This window comes from Mustela putorius, unplaced genomic scaffold (assembly GCF_011764305.1).
Source record: "Mustela putorius furo isolate JIRA1106 unplaced genomic scaffold, ASM1176430v1.1 tig00003845_pilon_pilon_pilon, whole genome shotgun sequence".
NCBI lineage: Eukaryota > Metazoa > Chordata > Mammalia > Carnivora > Mustelidae > Mustela > Mustela putorius.
The window spans coordinates 31565708-31587690 of record NW_025421998.1 but is presented as its reverse complement, the minus strand read 5'-3'; the positions used below and the strand labels follow the sequence as shown (position 1 = coordinate 31587690).

Below are 21983 nucleotides of genomic sequence, written 5' to 3'. Positions count from 1 at the left end.
GTTAGAAAGATAAAACTTAGTTCTAGCCTGAACAAAGAAGAAAAACTCAATCTGGATTTTATTAGTTGTAGTAGTAGTAGTAGTAGCAAGAATAGATGATCAATGTTTGCTTAATCATATGCAAATGACATATTTTCCCTCAACTAAATCACTCAAGTAAATTAAAATGCACTTAAACCTGAAATTAAGTAAAATTCAGCAAAGTGCTTCACTGAACATGTTTAGTTCAAAACTGTGGTTATATAGAGCAATTAACATTACAACTCACTGCTGTGCTGTAAATGTAAGCCACTGCCTACAACATGCCCATGAACTGAAAATACATACTCTTGGTCAAAATAAATGACTCAGCAAGAAGGAAGTCTTTCCAGATTCCTATCCTAAAATCTTCACTGCTTGCCTATATAAGCATTTCCATATGGTTTGCTGCATAGCAAGCCAGAAACTGAAAAACTCCTTTCCTTTTATTAGGATAAAGTTGTACACTGCAAACTACAGTGTCATATTACTGGTGCCTTGCTGATTTCCTCAATATATAAATATTCATTAAGCAAATCCAAAGGGTTGACTAATTTTAAGTCAAAGAAATATTTCTGGAATGTCACAAAGTACTCCTAGTCATTTCCACCTAAGAATGTTTCCAATTTAGAGGTTGTTACTGGCTAACAAAATGCATCGAGATACACAAATGTCTTTTCCAAGTTAAAATTTTCTGGGTTTCTTGTTTCTTCTAAACATATTTCTGCACCCACCAGTTTTACCCCTTGGCCCAGACAAGTTCAACCAACAGACGGTTCAGCAAATCCTACCATCAGATGATCGTTGACAATCATCAGCTCAATATATTTGGTTTCCTCCTCCACATTACGAGGATGTCGACGAAGCTGCAATATGGTAAAAGAAATAGCACCTAAATAAGCCCTCTGAACTTGGCTGTGGAAAACCAAAAAATATGTTACACATTATGTTGCATACAACCACTTTTCTACTGTTTTGTGAATTTGACTTTTTTTTTCTTGTTTCCACATATAAGTGATACCATGCGGTATTTATCTTTTTTGTCTGGCTTCTTTCATTTAGCACAATGCCTTCCAGGTTCATCCATGTTGTCAAAAATGGTAGGATCTCCTTCTTTTTCAAGGCTGAATGAAACTCCACTATATATATGTGTGTATATATATGTATATAAAACATTTTCTTGATCCAGCCATTCACTCATGGACAGCAACATTGATAACACTGTCTTATATAATTGAAATTTGCGGACAGAACTTAAATGTTTTCACTAAGGGGGGAAAAAAGGTAAATATGTGAGGTGACAGATACATTAATTAATTCAATGGAGATGTTCTTTTCACTATATATATATAAAATCATCCCATTGTATACTTCAAGTATTTAACAATTTTGTCAATTAATTATACTTCAATAAGGCTGAAAAAAGTGTTTTAATTTAAAAAAAACTAAAACATGTGAGAGAAATAAACAACATTTCCACTTTTATCTCTTCAAAATTTGCCTCATTTTTGTCAATTTTACTCAGTTTTTGAACAGGTAATAAATTCATATAAGTCAAAGATTGAATAAAGAACTATAAAGAAGTTCAGGACTGAAGTCTTCCTCTCACTTCTGTTCCCTTTCTATCTAGTTGCTAACTTTTTTCCCCACAATGGGTTTAGCACAGAAATAACAGAAATAGTTATGCATATAAAATCAAATATAACATATATTTGATTTAGTACTTCTATTTATTTCACTAGCTTTTGCATCAGGCAACTTTCATTCACCCAGTGTACCTTGGAGATTGTAACACATGAAATACATTCTTTCTGGTTTAATTCAAGCTTCTGAGGATCTCTGAGAGGATACAGGGGGTGTCTAATGGACACTTTTATCCTATAATATCCAAATCTGGGATTGAGAATGCCCTTTCTTCCTCTGGTACAGTTCAAGGGAACCCCAAATGATATAAGAGCTTTGTTCAAATAGTTTTGAGAACTTCCAGGCAGTTTTCCATTATCTATTACAGCTATATTATATCTGTCTGTTCAACAATGATTTTCTCCACCTTCAAAATCACAATCAGTGGATGCTACTGGTAGGACACTAAGGCAGCTATACGCAGTTCTTCTATAACACAGTCTTTAACAAGAGCTGTAAAATGGACGTATTCCATAATGCCATACTTATCATATGATCTCACTTGTATGTGGAATTTAAGAAACAAAACAGAGGATCATAGGGGAAGGGAGGGAAAAAGTAAACAAGAGGAAATCAGAGAGGGAGACAAACCATGAGAAACTCTTAACCATAGGAAACAAACTGAGGTTTGCTGGAGGGGAGGGAGTTGGGGATGGGGTATCTGGGTACTGGACATTAAGGAAGGCACGTGATTTAATGAACACTTGGTATTATGTAAGACCAATGAATCACTGACTTCTACCTCTGAAACCAATAATACATTAGATATTAATTAACTGAACTTAAAAATTTTTTTAAAATAAATAAATGAAATTTTAAATAAATAAAAAATTTTAAGAAGTTTGTATTTATTTATTTGAAAGAGAAAGAAAAAAACATAAGCAGAAGGAGGGGCAGATGGAGAGGGAGAAGCAGACTCCCCACTGAGCAGGGAGCCTGATGAGCTCCTGATGAGCCCTGTGCAGGCTCCATTCCAGGACCCTGGGATCACGACCTAAACTGAAGGCAGACTTTCGACTGACTGAGCTACCCAGGTGCCCCCCATTAAAAAATTTGAGAAGAAAAAATAAAATTATCCTATCCTCTTATCTCATAATTCATGAAAATAAACATTATTTCAAATTAAATCTTGTTGGCAATCGTCATTTACTTAACTGGGCCTCAATATATACATATATCCACAAAATACATAAAGTTTGTGGTAGCAATTCATGGAACACAAAGCCTTCTGAGAGGCAGAACTATATAAAGCATAATGGTTATGAACACTTCTCTGAGAATAGACTTTCGAGGTCAGAAACTGAACTCCACCACTATTACCTTGGGCAAGGTTCTTAAGCTTCTTACACCTCAATGTCCTTAGTAGTAAAATGGCGATAATAATAATACTACCTTCCTCATAAGATTTTAAGAGGATTAAGTGTGTTAATATGATTGAAATTCTTAGAACACAACCAGGCACAAGCACCTGTGCCTCAATAAAACAAACAAACAAAAACCAGTTATTATTCACGTTAGAAATGTGCCTATAAAGTTATTTTATTTCATACTTATTAAACATATTTTAAACAGAAGATTAACTGGTTTCTTACTAGAAATCTTACTAGAAATCTTACATTTCTCTCATCTGGTGTTTTTTATGCCAAACACACACACATAATACATGATATCTTAATTTTAGTAAGTAGAGTTCTCGCTCCTTTTCTTTTCTGAATGTACTGGATACACTATGTTACATTGGTCCCAGGTGTAGGACGTAAGTGATTCAACTTCTCCATACAATATGCCGTGCTCACCGCAAGGGTAGTTGACATCTGTCGCGAGACAACACTATTACAATATCACTGATTATTCCCAGTGCTGTGCCCTTTACCCCCACGACTTTCTCATTCCCCACCTGGAAGCCTAAGTCTCCCACTGTCCTTCAGCCATGTTGCCCATCCTTCTACTCACTTCCCTCTGGCAACCACCTGTTTATTCTCTATACCTACATGTCTGATTCTGCTTTTTGTTTGTTTGTTTACTCATGTATGTTTTAGACTCCACAAATGAGGGAACTGATACGGAATTCTGATGATTGGAGTTCTTATTCCACCTCAACCATTTCCCAGCTTTATGGTTTTGGTCATTTTCACATTTCAAAGACATCATTTCTCCCCCCTCTGTGAAAGGGGGTTGACAGTACCTACTTCATGTGATGTAAAGCATGATACAAGGACTTACTATTTTTGCTAAGTCCAAGATCCACTGAATGTTTATAAAGCAGACATCCTGAGTTTATAACCCAGACTGCAGCATAGCTGAAGTGTGACAATAGCATTTTGTGGCTTTAAAACCTGATGGATTGGGCACCTGGGTGGCTCAGTGGGTTAAAGACTCTGCTTTCGGCTCAGGTCATGATCTCAGGGTCCTGGGATCGAGTCCTGCATTGGGCTCTCTGCGTAGCAGGGAGCCTGCTTCTCCGTCTCGCTCTGCCTGCCTCTCTGCCTACTTGTGATCTCTGTCTGTCAAATAAATAAATAAAATCTTAAAAAAAAAAAAAAACTGATGGATTCCCTCTTAAGGGGGTATTTTTACAAGTAGACTCCATGACGTGATACAACCTAGGCAAGAAAAGAGGCCTATGATAGAAAGAACTGGAGATGCCATAGCTGGGGCCATAATCCATCTGTTTGATGAAAAACCACATTATCAACACTATCTTGAGTCCTTTTTGAGTCTATGAAATAACATGGCCTCCTTCCACTGTTCCTATAGATCTGTCACCTTACTGTTCACCACACCCTGACAAATGCCAAAACTAATACTTAACCCTCTTACAGAGACCTTACAGAGACTTAGTGTAGAGTTAAATGACTGGGAGTTGCCACGTGTTTTTAAAAACATCAAAGAATAACCAATGAATACATACCTGCCGTTTACTTCTTTTTGGTTTTGGCTTCAAAATAAATTTTGGTGGAGTGATGTGTACTTGTTGAAATTCTAAAAGGAAATAAAAATAAATTAACAGTGCATTTGCCAGGTTTCTTTCAGACAAGGCAATCAAAGTTTTACTATCCCTTCCTAGTACAAATTGTATAATTATATTCAATTCAGTTATTAACTATTAGCGATTACTATAGTTATTAATAATTAATATAAATAACTTACACATTATATAATTATAACTATATGGTTATAAGTTTTATAATGTACATCACACTTAAAGATATACAGAACATTAATCAAAATAATTGTGTTCATATGCATGCTAACTAAAATACATCATGAATGAATACAACTTAAAAAGTTTCAAACATTATTACTGTTTTATCTCCAAAATTTTCTCCTATTTTTCCTATAAATACTACCACATTCTTGAACAAGAATCTTCTGAATAGCCAACCTGGTTTTCCCATGACTGATCTTCATTAAATAATGACACACCAAATGCTAATGAAGATGTGACACAACTAGATCTCTCAGGTAGTGTTGATGAGAGTACCAAATGGTACAACTACTTTAGAAAAAGGTTCAGCAATTTTTCATACAACCAGAGTGCTCAGATACAGTCCAAAAACTAACGGTATGAACATTACCTTGGTCTTGTGGGAAATGCAAACTCTCATAACCCATCCACGATGTACTGAATCAAAAACTCTAGAAACCAGTACAGCCACTATGGAAAACAGTATGGAGTTCCTCACAAAGAATTAAAATACAATATCATATGATCCTGTAAACCCAGTTCTGGGTAGACAAAGGAATTAAAATCAGGATCTCAAAGAGATACCTGTCCTCCGTTGTTCATTGCAGCAGGATTCACAAGCCAAGATATAGAAACAACCTCAATGTTCATCAGTGGATGAATGGATAAAGAAAATGTGGTATAAATATGCAATAAAGTATTATTCAGCCTTTAAAAAAAATAAAAGAAATCTCTCCATTTGTGATAACATGGATGAACCTGAAGGACATTACACTAAGTGAAACTAGTCAGACACAAAAGGACAAATACTACATGATACCACGTAGATAAGAAATCTGAAACAGTCAAACTCCTAGGAGCAGAAAATGGAATGACAGCTGCCCAGAGCTGAGAAAAGGGGGAAGCAGGGAGGTATTAGTCAAAGGGCACAAGGTTTCCGTTCTACAAGAGGAGTAAGTCCTAAAAGTCCTGTACAGCAGAACAGCCAGAATTAATAATACTATACTGTATACATAAATTCTGCTAACAGTGTAGATCTTATGTTGCAGTCTTTTCACTACTACTACTAATAACGCAATAACAATAATAAAGATGGTGGAAAGAAACTTTCAGAGTTAATGGGCACACTCAGGGCAGGGATTATGGTGATAACTCCATGGATGTACACTTATCTCTATAAACTCTATAAACTCGTCAAGTTGTAAACAATTACAATACCTAATGGTATTAGGTATACCTAATGGTACAGCTTTCCTCTAATGTCATCCATATCTCAATTCAGGAGCCTGAAAAAAACCTCTCAACACGGAGCCAGCAGTCTCTGTATGTGCACTGCCGTGTGAGAACCTACTGTACAAACACAAACCTACCTTCAGATCCAATAATTCCACTGCTGGGTATTTGATAGAAGAATTTTAAACACGTGTCCACAAAAAAGATTTTTATAAGAATGTTTAGAGTTCTTTTATTCGTAATGGCCCAAAGCTGGAAACAACCCAAATGTCCATCAACAGAATGGATAAAAGACTATGGTAACTCTAAATAGCAGAACATACCCAGTAACTGAAAAGAATGAACTATTGCTAATCTCTGACAACATTAATCTCATAGGCATATGCTAAGCAAAAGAAACTGGACACAATGTGTCATTCCATTTACATGAAGATCTAAAACAGGCTAACCTAAAAGTCAGAAAAGGGATTGCAGAAGTGGGTAGTACCAACTGGGAAGAGGCACAAAGGAAGATACCAAGATGATAGAAATGTGCCAAATCTCACCAAGGGAATGCACGTGTGCCAAAACTCATATAATGTTATACAAGATTTATATATTTCTTTGCAGGAATTTTAAAAAACAGACTGTGTTAAGGGGTCCATAGGAAATAAATAAACCTTTCTCAGATGCTTTTTTCTTTCTTTCTTTCTTTCTTTTTTTATTTTTTTTTAAGATTGTTTATTTATTTATCTGACCAACAGAGATCACAAGTAGGCAGAGAGGTGGCTGGGGGGCGGGGGAAGAAGGCTCCCTGCTGAGCAGAGAGCCCGATTCGGGGCTCAATCCCAGGACCCTGTGATCATGACCTGAGCTGAAGGCAGAGGCTTTAACCCACTGAGCCACCCAGGTGCCCCCTCTCAGCTGTTTTCTTAGGGACACTGGTTCCAAGAGATGTGTCATAGAAAACAAAAGCTTCCACAGTTAAACAGGTTTGGGGAACACCTGATCATATTCTCTCTCTTGGAAGTACATAATGCACAGCAAGACAAAGGTACTGATAATCCAAATCCCAGGAAAACCTTATTATATTTAAAATAAATAAGCTTACTCTTGAGCTTATTTCACAAGATTTTTTTTTCTGACTTATCATAATAAATCCAAGCATCTAGAAAGACAAATAACACTCTTAAAATTGATAGTGCCAACTTCTGACAAGAAAAGAAAGCCAGAAACTGAGACAGACCTGAGTTTTGGAAGAAGATGTTCGAAGTTATTTTTAATGAAAGCAAAAGTGCCAAGTCATCTTTAAAGCTTCTGTGGAAAAGAAACCCTGAACAAAGTTTTTTAAAAAACTGTATGATCAGGGATGCATGGCTGTTTCAGTCAATAGAGCATTTGACTCTTGATCTCAGCATTGTAGATTCGAGCCCCATGTTGGGTATAGAGATAGCTTTAAAATAAAATCTTAAAAAAAAAAATTTACTATGATGGAAACATTTTATTCTAAAAAAATTGTACAATTGGATTGCATTCCTTATAGGGATCTTTATTTATTACCTTAAATATTAATTAATGTTTGCTGCTTCCAGTAATCCCTATTAGATTGTAGTTTTATTCTCAGGCAGCTAGTCCTGATTTATTTTCTGCTCATCACAGGGATTGTAAAGTTTCATAAGGTAACTGAGGATAGTCTAAAGTCCCTATGTAAAGTAAGAGCATTTGTATGCTTACCTGCAGATTTTTCAAAATAGTGAGTTCTATAAAACAGGATCCCCTAGCCTTTTCTCAGCAGGAGAGAAACCTGCAGAAGGTCAAGGAGTTATGAACCTCCTAAGAGAAGGAACATTAGGAAACACTCATTTCATTTTCCAATGAGGAAACAACGTAAACTTTTTTTTATTTAAGTTTTTATTTATTTAAGTAATCTCTACACCCAGTGTGGGGCTTGAGCTCACAACCCTGAGATCTAGAGTTGGGTGCTCTTCCAACTGAGCCAGCAGGCGCCCCAACCAGGTAAACATTTCAGTGGTTTTCCTAAGCAGCAGTTTATAAGGATGTGCTCTCGTCAGAGAATTGTTCCATTTCCCCTGCGCCTCTCTCCCAGCGCACATTCTCACCGTGGCACAGTCCCCACCCCTGCTCAGCCCCCAACGAGCTGCTGCACCTGGAAAAGACAGGCTAGTTGAGCCTGCCTTTTCTTCACCTACAAAATGTGAATAACCCTATCAATCTCTCAGAACTGTAGTGAAGATAAAAGATTAACAATTAGAATGTACTATAGCCATGGTCAGGGCTCACTAAGTAGGAAAGGAAGCTTCTCCACATTAGACATTCAGAGTATGGTCTACCTTCAGGAGGAGAAAACTGAGGAGTCCTGTAAAGCCGAAGACAAAGGCCCTCCATACAATCACTGCTCTGCTAACGAGCACCAAGTGTAAGTACTCTGCCCTACTAGTCATGTGAAGGTTTGGAAGCAACTCAAACTAACATCTGTAAATAAATGGGCCTGTAAACAAACACACATGAGAAGCAAAGACTAATTTCACCAAAAAAGCACAATAATAAAAAAAAAAAGTATTAGGGGCGCCTGGAAGGTGCAGTTGGTTAAGTGTCCTACTCTTCGTATCAGCTCAGGTCAAAATCTCAAGGCTGACAGATCTGGCTGGAGCCCTGCATCAGGCTCGCGCTCAATGGGGAGTCTGCCTGAGATTCTCTCCCTCCCCTTCTGCCCCTCCCTGCTCTCTAAAATGAATAAACAGATTTTTAAAAAACAATAATAATAAAAAGCATTAATCTATAATCGTTATTTCCTAAAACGAGGCACAAAGAGTTGAGGAAAACAACAAATAGTAAAATGATTACAAGTTCATCCCTATATTTACAGAATTGGTATCGCACTGGAAGTGAAGTTTTCTATATTTTGTCTATGCAGACCAATTTTTGCTCTAACATTATTTCTCTACTCAGAAATACCTTACTGATTTTTTTCTAATTTTAGAAAGTCTTCCTTCAATGTGCTTAAGCTGTATCTTTCCAAACTCATCCACTACAAACATGAAGTCAGCTTGCATTTTATTCTCTCTTGAGGTCCTTGACTCGATGTCACTTTCTCTCCAAAACCGTTATGAGCAGTCAAGAGCAAAGGGTATTCCACATATAGACTCGCTCAAATGAATTATTAAATGAATTATTAAAGTTGACTTTTTTAAAGTCATCATATGAGTATCATACCGGATGGAAGATCATCCAGGGGAAATTCAAACAGTCTGGACTTGTAAACCGAATGAAAATGGAAGTCCTCCTGAAGGAACACAAACAACCGAGATTAAGCACCAACCAGTTATCCAGTAATCCAGTTCAACCAGTTATCTCTAGTCACAGGCAATGACAGCTCAAGAAGCTGAGACTCCTAAAAGAACCACAGCTTGACTATGCACTTTCCTGGATTTGGAAAGGCAATAGGCCCCCACACAACCCTCCCCTGCTCCCAGATTCCCCCAGCACCAGAGAGATCTCCTATTAGAAACAAAATGCCTTTGCGGACAGAGAAGCCAAAGCCTGTAGTAATGGAAAATAAATGAATAAACTTCTTCCCCCAAGGGGAAGTAAGACATCTGGGAAAATGGACTAATGCTTTTCATAACTGGTTCCTTTCCATGGATCCCTGCCCCATTTTTAGAGCCAGATAGTTTTACCAGGCAAAGACATGCAGAGCTCACAATCATCTCGTATTGGGGAAAAAGATGACTAGTGCAAGTAGATGCCCAAGTGGACCTTGCTCCAAAATTCAAATTTCATATAAGTTCTGTGACAAACCAACAGACATAAAAACCATGCTTCATCTAAGAAAATTAATGAACATTCAAAGAGTTATTTCTGGCTCCTTTCAATTAAAAAACAAAGAATGTCATACATAGTCAAGTTTCATGACCATGATATTGTTGTAAATAACATCAACTGTCCAGGTGAAGTGATATAAAAGCCAACAGCAGGCATCCAGAAAATACAACACAATACAAACAGCTTCCCTTGGGCACCTGGGTGGTTCAGTCAGTTAAGCGTCTGCCTTCAGCTCAGGTCATGATCCCAGGGTCCTGGGATAGAGCCCCACATCGGGCTCTCTGCTAGTGGGGAGCCTCCTCCCTCTGCACCCCCCTCCATTCATGATCCCTCACCCTCTCTTGCAAAAATAAATAAAATCTTAAAAACAAAACAAAACAAAACAAAAACAAAACAAAACAGTTCCCCTTTATGGGTGGTAAAACAGTGTATATTTTTAGAAATTACTTGCCCCAAGTGTTTGGACACTTGAATACAAGAAAGAGTATCTGTGAGCACAGAGCAAGAAGGGAAGTGTGTTATGTTTCTCCACAGGTTCTATGTAGCTTCTCTGCATATAAACTCAATGCTTTTCTAATTTGTGGAAAATGAAGGTTGAAACTAAAGGGAAGGAGAGAATTAAGAAAACTTAATTGTAGATTTATTAAATGTAGATTTCTCTACATTTCATCAGCACAAGGTTTTACAGACAATGGGCAACAGAGAATAATCTGAAATCTAGAAAAGAAAGAGAAGTGGAAATCCCATTTCTACTGCATTGGTCTGTTATAGTCTAAATGTTTGTTTCCCACTGCAAAACTCCTATGTTTAGTTCCTCATTCCCAACATGCCTGTATTGGAAAGAACCTATGAGAAGGTGATAAAGGTTAAAATAGGTGGTAAGGATGGGTTGGGGCTGGTGCCCTTCTAAGAAGAGACACCACTGCTCTGTGTTTCTGCTATGTGGGCCACACAGCAGGAAAGGACATCATCACAGCCCAAAGACAGAGCCCTCAACAGACACAGACCCTGTCGGCACCAGGATCTTGGACTTCCAGTCACCAGAACTGTGCAAAAATAAATCTCTGTTGTTTAAGGCCCCCACTAGGTTGTTATGACTACCTGAGTGAACTAAGACAACTCATAACACATTATGATGTAGAAAGAACAAAAATGGAGGCTTCAGAACACTTCAGAAGAGGGGAAAAAAACCTTGTGATTTTGACCTAGTACTTTTTTTTTAAGATTTTATATATTTATTTGACAGAGACACAGTGAGAGAGGGAACACAAGCACGGGGAGTGGGAGAGGGTGAAGCAGGCTTCCCGCCAAGCAGGGAGCCTGATGCGGGGCTCCATCCGAGGACCCTGGGATTGTGACCTGAGCTGAAGGCAGATGCTTAACAACTGAGCCACGTGAGCGCCCCTTAACTTAGTATTTAATTTTATATATATGTATATATTTATATTTACTATTTCGACTCTAAAAATAAGAAAATAAAATAGAGACAAAAGAGGAGGAAAAAAGAAGGGAAAAGCTCCCAATATCAATTTTTACATTTGCTACAGCAAAACAGAAGGAACACTTACTTGGGAGGTGTCATTTTCTTCCGGTTCAATGAGATAGGTGTGGTTCCCATCATAGAACATCCCACTGCCAAGTACAAGAAAATAATTAGGCATGGCTATCGACTCTTGCCTCAGAACAAGATTCTTTTAAAAGCAGCTGCCAGAGGACTGATTTACTTCTCAACACTCACTTCCCAGTCCCACCCATCACCACCAGATACACACCACATACCATACAGACATACAGACAGACAGACACACACACACACACTCCACATATACCACACACCATACCAAACATACCTCCCAAAACTACACCCCATATACACATACACACTGCACCATACACACATGTGTGTGCATGCGCACGTGTGCACACACATACACACACTACTAAGAGGGAAAGACCCCTCCCTCCGACTCCCCATCAGCAGCAGGGTCCCCTTGTCCTGACCCTTGCCTAGGTTCAGGATTATCATTCTCTAATTGTGGGATCCATTATCCTCTTTCCAACATATGTAATTCTAAAACTTTAATATGCAAATAGTCATCTGGAGAACTTGCAAAAATGTAAGACTTTCAGGGCCTTCCTCAGATTTCTTGGCGAGGGCGCAGGAAGCTAGCTGCATTTTAAACAAACCCCAGGCGGTTCTGATGCAGACTGTCAAGGACTTTCCCGAGAACTGCCTTCCTACCACACACCTGCTCTCCTAACAAGAGGTAACACATTTCAACAGCTTACCAGAGCTAAAAACTTGACACTCATTTTATCTTTTCCACAAATGTGTGAGGGAGGTACACTCATACATTGGCCTATACTCATTTTACAGGAAAGGAAACCAAAGCCCAAAGAGATGAAGTAACTTTTCCAAATTACATAACCAGGAGGAACACAGGCAGGAAGAGAGAGCGCCCAGGCAGATTGGTTCCTGAATTGCCCATCTGCAGTTGGCTACCTCTTCACCCATTCACTCATTCAGCATACATCAAAGCACCTACAACGCACTGCTCTAGGTGCTGGGGATACAGTAGTGGACAAAAACAGACCAATTCTGACAGACAAAAAAAAATATATCATGAACTAAATATGTATGAGGTGGTGAAAAATTCTAGGGAGAAAAATAAAGCAGGTCAAGGGCACTAAATTGTGCCAGAGGACTGGGTGTAGAGACCAAGGAAAGAAGACTGTTGATTTATACAGAGTTTCAGAGAAAGGCTTTCTAGAGAAGATAGTATTTGAACAAAGATCTGAAAGAAGTGAAGGGATGAGCCATAAGGATATCTGAGCAAAGACCGTGTCACTCGCAGAGCCCTAAGTGTGCTCCAGGAACATCAAGGGTGCAGTGTACCTGGAGGGGGGTTAGGGGAGCCATAAAATGAGATCAGAGGAAGAGTAGGGGGCCACATGAGGCAGGCCCTTCCAAGGGTAGTGGCTTTTAGTCTGAGAGACATGTGAAGCCACTGCAGGGGTTTAAAAGCAGAGGGAAACAATTAAACAAAATTTAAAACAATTTTAAATTTGAAAATAATTGCTCCAACTGCTGTGCTAAATCAGTATTTTGGATGGCAAAGATACAAATGGAGAAGTTATTGCGATAATCCGGGCGAAAAAAGAGGGTAGCCGCCTAGATCACAGTGGTATTGGTGGAGATGAGGAGAACAAGTCAAATTGTGGATACTTTTCAAAAGTACCACCAACCAAGCAGATTTACTGGCAGATTTGTAATGCAGTATGCAAGAAAGAGTGGTGTCCGTGAAGACTGCAAGGTTTCGACCTCAGTACCCGGTGAGATGGAATTCCCATTTAATGAAAGTCACAGGAAGGACGGAATGGCCAGGGCACATGGAAGCAGGATACAGGGAGGAGGGCATGATTCTGCAGTTGGGTTTTGACCTCTTAGGCTGGAGATGACTATCCGCCAACGAAGGAATCCTCTGGAGGACATTTTAAGCTCCATCCAGAGAGATCCCAATGGCCACTCCTTTTAGGAGAACATGGTCTTTTTACTAAGATCAAGTCCCTCACGATGCTGAAGAAATGTGTCTCATCATTCAGGCATTCAAGGGGGGACAAGGTGTGACTTCCTGCAGTCATTTTTCAGTGTTACATGGAAAGGACCACCTGAGACCCAAACTGTTAGGCACAGAACAGTATTTATCTTTCACTGAGGGCTTCGTGAAATCAGTCGGTTTCCTTGAGCTATAATTATAATGGCCTCCAGCTCTGCCTCTATACAAATACTTCCATTCCTGCTGCAGTATCTTCCACATGTCCTCAACTTTCATATACCCGTAGAAAAGCTACTCTCACATCTGTAAGGTTTTCAACCAAAGTATGCTTTTTGAATTCGGATGACATTGCATTTGGAATGTAAAGATAAACAGATGCATTCTGCAAGATATTACTGACAATACATGCCTAAGGAATCAGAATTGGGGGGAGCCTTTTCAAAACAGTAGACCAAAGATAACAATAGACAGTCTCTCTGTCCCTGCTGAGAACTGGACAGATTCATCCAGAAAACTGTACAGAACCATCACCCTTTGCCAAAGCTCACATAGCTATGCTGATCAAGCAGTAAGCAGATTGGTTTGTTTGAATAATACAGGGTACTATTCCTCTAGCATCAGGTCAGCACCGAATATGAAAATCAGTGACTTTTATTGGGTTTAAACATCATGATACATGGTGTAAAGAAAGCAAAATCTGAGACCATATATATCCAGAAGATTATGGCTCCCTATATGACAATGTGCCATTAGTAATTCTTTAACTATTAAGAAAGTGTAAGTTTTATTTGCTTTGAGGATTGAAACCTTTCTCTTATATTTATATAAATTCCAATTAGTTCAGTAAGTCCACACACAGTATATATATCTGATAAAAACCTGCAGCTAGGGCCTACTTATGATAGGCCAATTGAGCTGAAATTTTAAAATGCTGGATCAAAACAAGATTTTGAAAAGAAACAGCCATTCTCATAAATTGCCACAAGAGGGCAACAAACTTACATTTGATTCCGTTCTTTTAGGTTCCCATAGCTACAGGATTTTGTCATAACATCAAAAGTATCAGGACCAAAATATTGCCCATTAGTCCTTTAAATGTGAAAAAGAAAATGTGCATTTGCAGGTTCTTTATGGAAAAAACATAAATCTGGTTATTTTTCTCCTTTATGTTCTTCAACTGAATTCAGTAAATCAAGAAAAATAAAAAATCTCCTTATATACTTGGTGATTTATAAAAGATGAGTCATGGATGAAATAATCTACTTCAAATTCAAATCACTGTAATTGAGACAACATAAATTATTTAATATTTATTAATAGCCCTTAAAATATTTGTCAGCAATTTTTGTTCAGAAGGTAAAAATCAACATGAGAATAATTAATTACTAAATAACAAGAAGGAACAAGAGCAAATTTATCTACTACACTCATAAAAGTCTAAGAACACCCAAACATGCTTCTATGCAATCCTGACAGTATTTTTAGACATATGCTGCATATTCTGTTTATCTCCTTTTGTTTAGTTTTAAATGAAAAAGTTTCTCAAGGTAGAGGTAAATTTTACTTTCTTAAAACAACTGAAGCTGGCTCTGGGTTCTACTCCTAATCTAGTCACTGAAGTTTCCTTACAGTTTCTTTTCCATCAGGATGAGTAGCAAGCTCTTGGTCTCAGGTTCTCAGTGATGCCTTCTCACTGCTTCTCAGAAATACAGTGTCCGCTTGGAAAACCGGAAAGCAGAATGGACTAGTCCTGGATAAGATGCTTACATGGTAACTCTGGGCTGAGATTTTAAGAGGAAGAGAGAGGGAAAACCGCCTCTTCCTTTTGTCACTATCATACATTTGCTGTCACAAATGTCTATGGGACCAGGAGACTATTCTTAGCTGAAAGCTGTGATCATCTTGAGATCAGATAGAACAGTTTTTATTACTGAAGGGCATTTCAATGTTTCCTTCTCTAGATAAGAAAACTAAGGCCCTTAGATAAAAGGTATGGATTCCTGTTTGTAAAAATGTCTCTTTAGTCAAATAACTTATTTAAAATAAGTAAATGTTGGGACGCCTGGGTGGCTCAGTTGGTTGAGCAGCTGCCTTCGGCTCAGGTCATGATCCCAGTGTCCTGGGATTGAGTCCCACAAGGAGCCTGCCTCTCCCTCTGACTCTGCCTACCACTCTGCCTGTGCTCTCTCTCTCTCTGACAAATAAAATAAGTAAATGTCTTTTAGAACCAACAATAAGCGGATGGAGGTTTCTGGGCTCTCAGGCAGCTGGCCTCCTTCTCCTGGCTACTGAAGTTCCAGAGTTCCCACATTCTCTCCCTTCTGCCTCTGACATACTTACTGCCCATGCCTGAAACGAGGCACGGCTCAGGCAGACCAGTTCGATTTTCCAGGCTCTTCCGTTATTTCTCTTTCCTAGCTATCTTCAAGACCTCTGTGCAGCCTGCTCTCGGGAGACTCTATCAAAGCCCGTTCTTGGGCCAACTCCAGCTTCTTCAGGTAACATTTCTCTGGAGCTCTCAAGCACTACCTCATTCCTCAGGGCCCACTCTCTTGTTACCTTTTCCTGTGACTTTCTCTCCCAAAGAAAACTAAATACACCTATCACATTCCCTAGGAGGAAGCTGAGCTAGCTTTACCTGCCCCCAGTGGGCTCTGAGCTGCTGGGGACAGGAGTCATGTTCTCATTGCCTTGATTTTCCTAGTTGGGAGGGCACACAGCAGACACTCAGTAACTGCCAGCTCTGTGGAAAAGCTAGATCTCAAACTTTTGGGAGCTGACAGAATGCATTTTCAAGTTTCCAAACAAAATTTTAACAGAACTAAAGTGCTGACTTGTGCTGTGCCCCCCAAAAGTAAAACAAACAAAAAAGAACTGAGATTATTTCGCCTAAGTAGAATGCAGAGGAATGACACAGTAGCTTTATAAGGGGTTCACAAAATAAATAAGAGACGGCCACCTGTGTAACACCATCAGCGACAGAACAGAGGAAGTAGATTATTCCCATGGTAAACATCAGCAAACATTCTTTGATAATGAAGGTTATGAGAAAGGAAGCGAGGCCCCCTGAGGAAGGATAAACTCTGTTCCTTAGAGATTTCTGAGAACAGACGGACCCTCCCACAAGCTCGCTGTGGGTTTTAGGTGGGATTCTGGCTAGAACACATGAGCTCTTGAGGTGACTTGCAGTCTGTTGTCTTTGTGCAAGGCGTCAAGAGTTTCCACGCACTGAAATTTCTGTTATTCCATAAAAACATGAAAGCTAACATCCAGAAAAAGTAGGGGCAGAGCAGTACCAGGGGGCTAAACCTCCAGAGAACCAACGTTACCCCAGTCACTCTTGGCACAACTTGGATGAAACTAGAAAAAAGCTTCAAACACCACTGTAGGGTATCCTATCACAATTCCAAAGACCCTGGTCTGTTTCTGCGACTCTGATTTCAAAACCTGCTGAGTTTATAAACCTCAAAAGAGAAAGAGATCAGACCCATCACGGATTTAAAATTATTTCTTGACATAAAATTGAGATTTTGATTACAGTGAACTAAACCTGAAGCAAATAAGGGATGGAAAGAATGGACGGTACAAAAAACTAAAGACACTTACTGAAGCCCATGGCATGTAGACAATGCAACAAAGGAGGCGGGGTTTCCTCGGATGTGGCCCTGGTAGTAGCAGTGTTCTCCTCCCTGGAAGCAGAAACAGAGAGCATCAGGCTCTGCCATCACCAGGAGAATCACCGGCATCACTTCACAAGTTCCTGCCCACACCACACCTCCACGTACAAAGCTCTGCAGAATATTTCCTTATTCAGATTAGTGTTATCAAACCTGTTCTAACAGAATTATTCATAAACACTCCCAGGGAGCCATCTCCGTATCAAAAGCAGGCGAAATAAAAGTTGACTGAACTTGCCTTTTATGTAGACAACGAGAGAAAGAACAAAGCAACAGATACTGAAACACCCTTGGGGCCCCTGCATGAGGATCAGAATCCTCTATCTCCCCCATCAAGAGAAACCCAACCTTGAGCAGCAGCAAGATGATCCTCTTTCCCATACTTGAAGTAAGTATGTAGAGTCATCATTGGAGAGTCACTAAATTAAACTGATGAAGGGGAAAATGCTTATCTTAATGGTGTTTATAATAAAACTTGACAAGTTTATGCTATTCTGTTCTCCAACCATGAATGGCTTTACCAGTAAGCAGTCTGGGTGGGGCTTGAAATTCCAAAGTTTCTTCTGGCAGCTGGTTACATTAATTCCCATGAGACTCATTTCTGTGGATTAAATGTTCTTGTAAGAGGTAATACGGTAAGTCCTCTGCCGCCTCAGGGTGGTGTCTCAGTCTTTAAATACCTGCCACTCAGAGTGTGGTCTAGAAGCCAGTGGGGGTTGAGACACTCAGGAGCTGGTCAGAAACAATCCCAAACCCCAGCTGCCACCCACCCACTTACTATAAAAGGCATCTTAGCAAGGTCCCCAGCGATCCACATGCACATTAAAGTTTGAGAAGCATTGTTCTAAATGGCCTTTTCCATTCTCCCACTGATCTCCTATTTCTTCAGAAGCTAAAAGCTGGTAATTCAACTGACATACTGAGATAGAAAGGACTAATAGAATGGGTGGTTTAAAGGGGCAAACGTGGCCGGCTGGCTTTAAAGTCTGCCTTAAGGATTAATCCTACCTAAAATATTCAGGGCTTGACAAGCGGAGGGGAAAGAACAGGAACACACAGGATGTAACAAGGCTGAAGACATTCTCTTTACTGAAATTCCAAGAAGGCAGCCTGGCCTGTGACGGCTGCTTCTCAGGAGATAAACCTACAGGATCAGGTGAGCCCAGTTCTGGGGAGGTGGCAGAGAACAGGTCAAAGGGCACTGCTCCTGGGACACCTCCAAATCCCCAAGAGAGTCACTGAGCATCATGAACCCAGGACGGAGGGTAGATGTGACAGAGGGTAAGAAAGAAAAGGGTGTTACTCCACCTGGAAGCCTGACAGGAGGGATCATCAAGTAAACCACAGACTTCAGCACAGAAATAAAGCCAGACACTGACTATCTGGGTAAGGCTGGTTTGGTGAAGATATTAACAGCATGAGCTATCAGCTCCTTCACTGACTAGCTCTGCAATCTGAAGCAAATTACAGAACCCTCCTGTGTCATCTGTCAAATGGGTGTAACAATTTCACAAGGTTGTTCACAAGATTAAAGAGAGTTAAAGTGCATGAAGAGTTTAGAATAATGCTTGACACTTAGTAAGCACTCAATAAATGTTGCTACTACTATACTATGTATAGGGGCGCCTGGGTGGCTGAGTGGGTTAAGCACCCTACTCTTGATTTACATACGCCCAGGTCATACTCTCAAAGTCATGAAGAGATAGAGAGAGAAGACACGTGGGCTTGAGTGTGCCCCCACCCTTGGGCTCTCTGCTGGGTGGAGCCTGCTTAAGATTCTCCCTCTCTCTCTGCCCCTCCCCTCCGTGCCTACCTCACCCACTCACACATTCACTTATGCACTCTCTCTAGCTCTCTAAAAAAAAAATTACTATGTGTTACTGTTCCATTCAATTTACACACACAACCGCTAAAGAAAGATTGCTATCGCTCTTCTACATAGGTCACAATCTCTAAGAGCCAAGGCAAACTTTGTGTGAACAGTAAATGCAAGGCCTGTGTCATTTCCCCTACACTACTTATAAGTAGGGGCCTAGAACCTATGGGGGATCTAAACTTTCCCCCAGGCTGATTCTTTGGGGTTTTTGTTTTGTTTTAATTTATCTTTTGTGAAGGGCTGAGAGTAAATTTAACAGAGTTTAAAATATCCTCTGTTGGGTTACTGGACTGGTGAATTGTCCATAAGATTAAATTCTAAATTAGAGGTCATTATGTTTCAAAAGACCTTCCTGGAAAGATCTAAATTGGACCAGAAATCAACACATTCCTTTCTATTAGACAGACACGAGGGGCCAACAGTAAATGAGGTAACCTGGATAGAGCAAGAATTCAGTGTGAAAATGTTTCCCTCTACCAAATAGTGACTAACCAACCCCATCAGATCTCTTTCTAAAGTCTCAGACTCACAGAGAACAGCAAATATAATGACAGTAGAAACAAAAAAGATAATCACAAGAATTATGGTATCAGATTACAGAACAGTGGAAATTGACAAGTCAATGTATGTGGGGAAAATATGTCAGAGGCAAAGGCATATAAGAAATGTCTTATAAATTACTAAAGTTTTCTTTTAAATACCGACTTTGAAAACATGTTACATTATATCATAAAAAGAACAAAGAATTCATGTTTTAAAACAATCTTCCAATATCCCAGGACTAAATAGATGATTAGATAATGAAAAACAATCTTTCACTTATTTCTGATTCTGTAAAATAGGAGTGGATCCAAAAACAGCATATGATCAAGACCCATCTGCACAAAAGCCTAACACTGCAAATGAAGAGAGGAGCTCAATCTGGTTGACTCATTATCAAATGTTTCCATGACACTTTAAGAGAAGCACAAACAACAGGGGGGTAAAATGTCTTCAGTTGGGCTACTAGAATTCCAATTTTGAGGCTCTCAGCTGGTGGTATATGTAATTCTTCTAAATGATGGGAATTAATTTCTGTGTTGCGACTTTTTTAAGGGATTCATCATATGGCAATAATTATTTAAACCATGAACTAAAGTAATGAAGTTATTACAATGAACTTATTGATTTATTAATTATTAGAATAAATAAAATTTAATAGATTTTGAGATAACTCAAATAATTTTTATCTAGTATTTTTAAAATAATAAATGCTTATGGAAACATTTCTAAGAATTCAGGATGCATATGGTGATGAGTGAAAAATACTCCCTTCATACACATTGGAGGCAGCTGACTCCTGAAAAGCAAGCATTTTTGACAGATTCTGTGTACCATATCAGGAATGGTCTAAATGGCATATTTAAGGAAATACACAAATACACAGGTATCCACTTCAGTGCAGAAATAAGTTTACACCGTACACACTGCTCTGCCACTTGATTTTTTTCCTTAAGGTAACCTTGACATCTTTGTATATCAATTATCTCATTCTTTCCATAATAGCATAATATTCCATTGTGGGATGAACCATAATTCATTTAAGCATTCCTGTACCAACAGACATTTAGATTATCTTCATTTTTTTGGTCATCATAAACAATATTTCAAACATCCTTTTGCATATATATTTTTTAAAGATTTATTTATTTGACAGAGAAAATCACAAGTAGGCAAAGAGGCAGGCAGAGAGAGGGGGAGAAGCAGGCTCCCTGCTGAATAGAGAGCCTGATGTGAGGCTCGATCCCAGGACCCTGGGATCATGACCTGAGCCGAAGGCAGAGGCTTTAATCCACGAGCCATCCAGGCACCCCACTTTCTCATATTTTTGTGTAATTCTTTTGATATCTAGGCAGAACACATTACTAGATGTAAATCTGGCAGGTCAAAAAATATGAGCCTTTTAAATTTAGTATGTTTTAAGGGACAAATAAAATTACATTTCTTGGCACTTATATCTGCTTTTAAAGATGCACTGCGTTTGAAAATAAGAAACTGCATTTTATTAAAAATGGTATACTGCAAGAAAGATCACTACTTTAGCCAACTTTGTTGAGTCTTATAAATTATAAAAGTTTTCCATATCTTCATACAACTTTCTTGAGGAACCAGATGCTTTCTGAAAGTAGGTATTATAATCTAAGACATATGTAGGGAAAGAGAAAAGTCAGCAGCACGTCCTAATAGAGCCCGGCTCCTTATCCAAATGCCAGTCATAGCTTCGTTCCTTAAAGTCTCTTTTGTTCCAGAAATAAACCTGCTGTCATTGAAACCTTCTTCATACTCCTTGATTTAATAACACAATCATAATAGTACAGATGTTTATTTTTAGATAATTAGATAGAGCTAAAAAAAAATTACCCGCCTCTATAAAAGTGAACTGTACAATAGTTCCTATGTCTACTGGTTTATCTCCCTGGTGGACAAAAGGCTTATTGCAATTTTTATTCTAAGGAATTTAAAATAATCACTTATTTGCAAAATTCAAAGATAAACCGCATATTTATTAAAGAGCCAGAAAGATCTCAAAAGAAAAACAGAATTTATTACAAATATGATACACTGAAAGCACAAAGGAAGCTACACAGACTGGGTTATAAAACTACAAAAAGCCAATAAAAGGAACCAAGGGGAGCACAGCAACAAGGGCACAGTGATGTGCCCTTCATTCAGACCCTCAAAGGAAATTCTACAACTTTATAAGTTCCACGATGAGCCAGGGCCACCTCCCTCAAAAAGCCTGCTGATTTCCACCTCCTCACAAATTACTTCTCATTAACCTTGCTTTCTCTGAATGTTCATATACTATCAGATCTACTGCACCTCTTTACACTTGCATTCCTGTTTCTGCCTTATGTCCTCCCCTAGTCTATGGTGTCTTTTCAGGGAAG

The 21983-nt window shown here is 39.0% G+C and overlaps 1 protein-coding gene across 13 annotated transcripts in view; it reads right to left on the bottom strand.

The window, feature by feature from the left end:
- The window catches only part of ADAM22 (ADAM metallopeptidase domain 22), a 220136-nt gene that overhangs the window by 61117 nt on the left and 137036 nt on the right, over positions 1-21983 (bottom strand). For all 13 annotated transcript variants that reach the window (XM_045089765.1, XM_045089764.1, XM_045089767.1 and 10 more), the window contains exons 5-9: positions 17107-17189; positions 11512-11575; positions 9335-9404; positions 4613-4683; positions 810-884 (exon numbers count right to left, since the gene is read on the bottom strand). In XM_045089765.1, coding sequence (XP_044945700.1) covers positions 810-884; positions 4613-4683; positions 9335-9404; positions 11512-11575; positions 17107-17189 — 363 coding nt within the window. The remainder of the gene's footprint in view (positions 1-809; positions 885-4612; positions 4684-9334; positions 9405-11511; positions 11576-17106; positions 17190-21983) is intronic.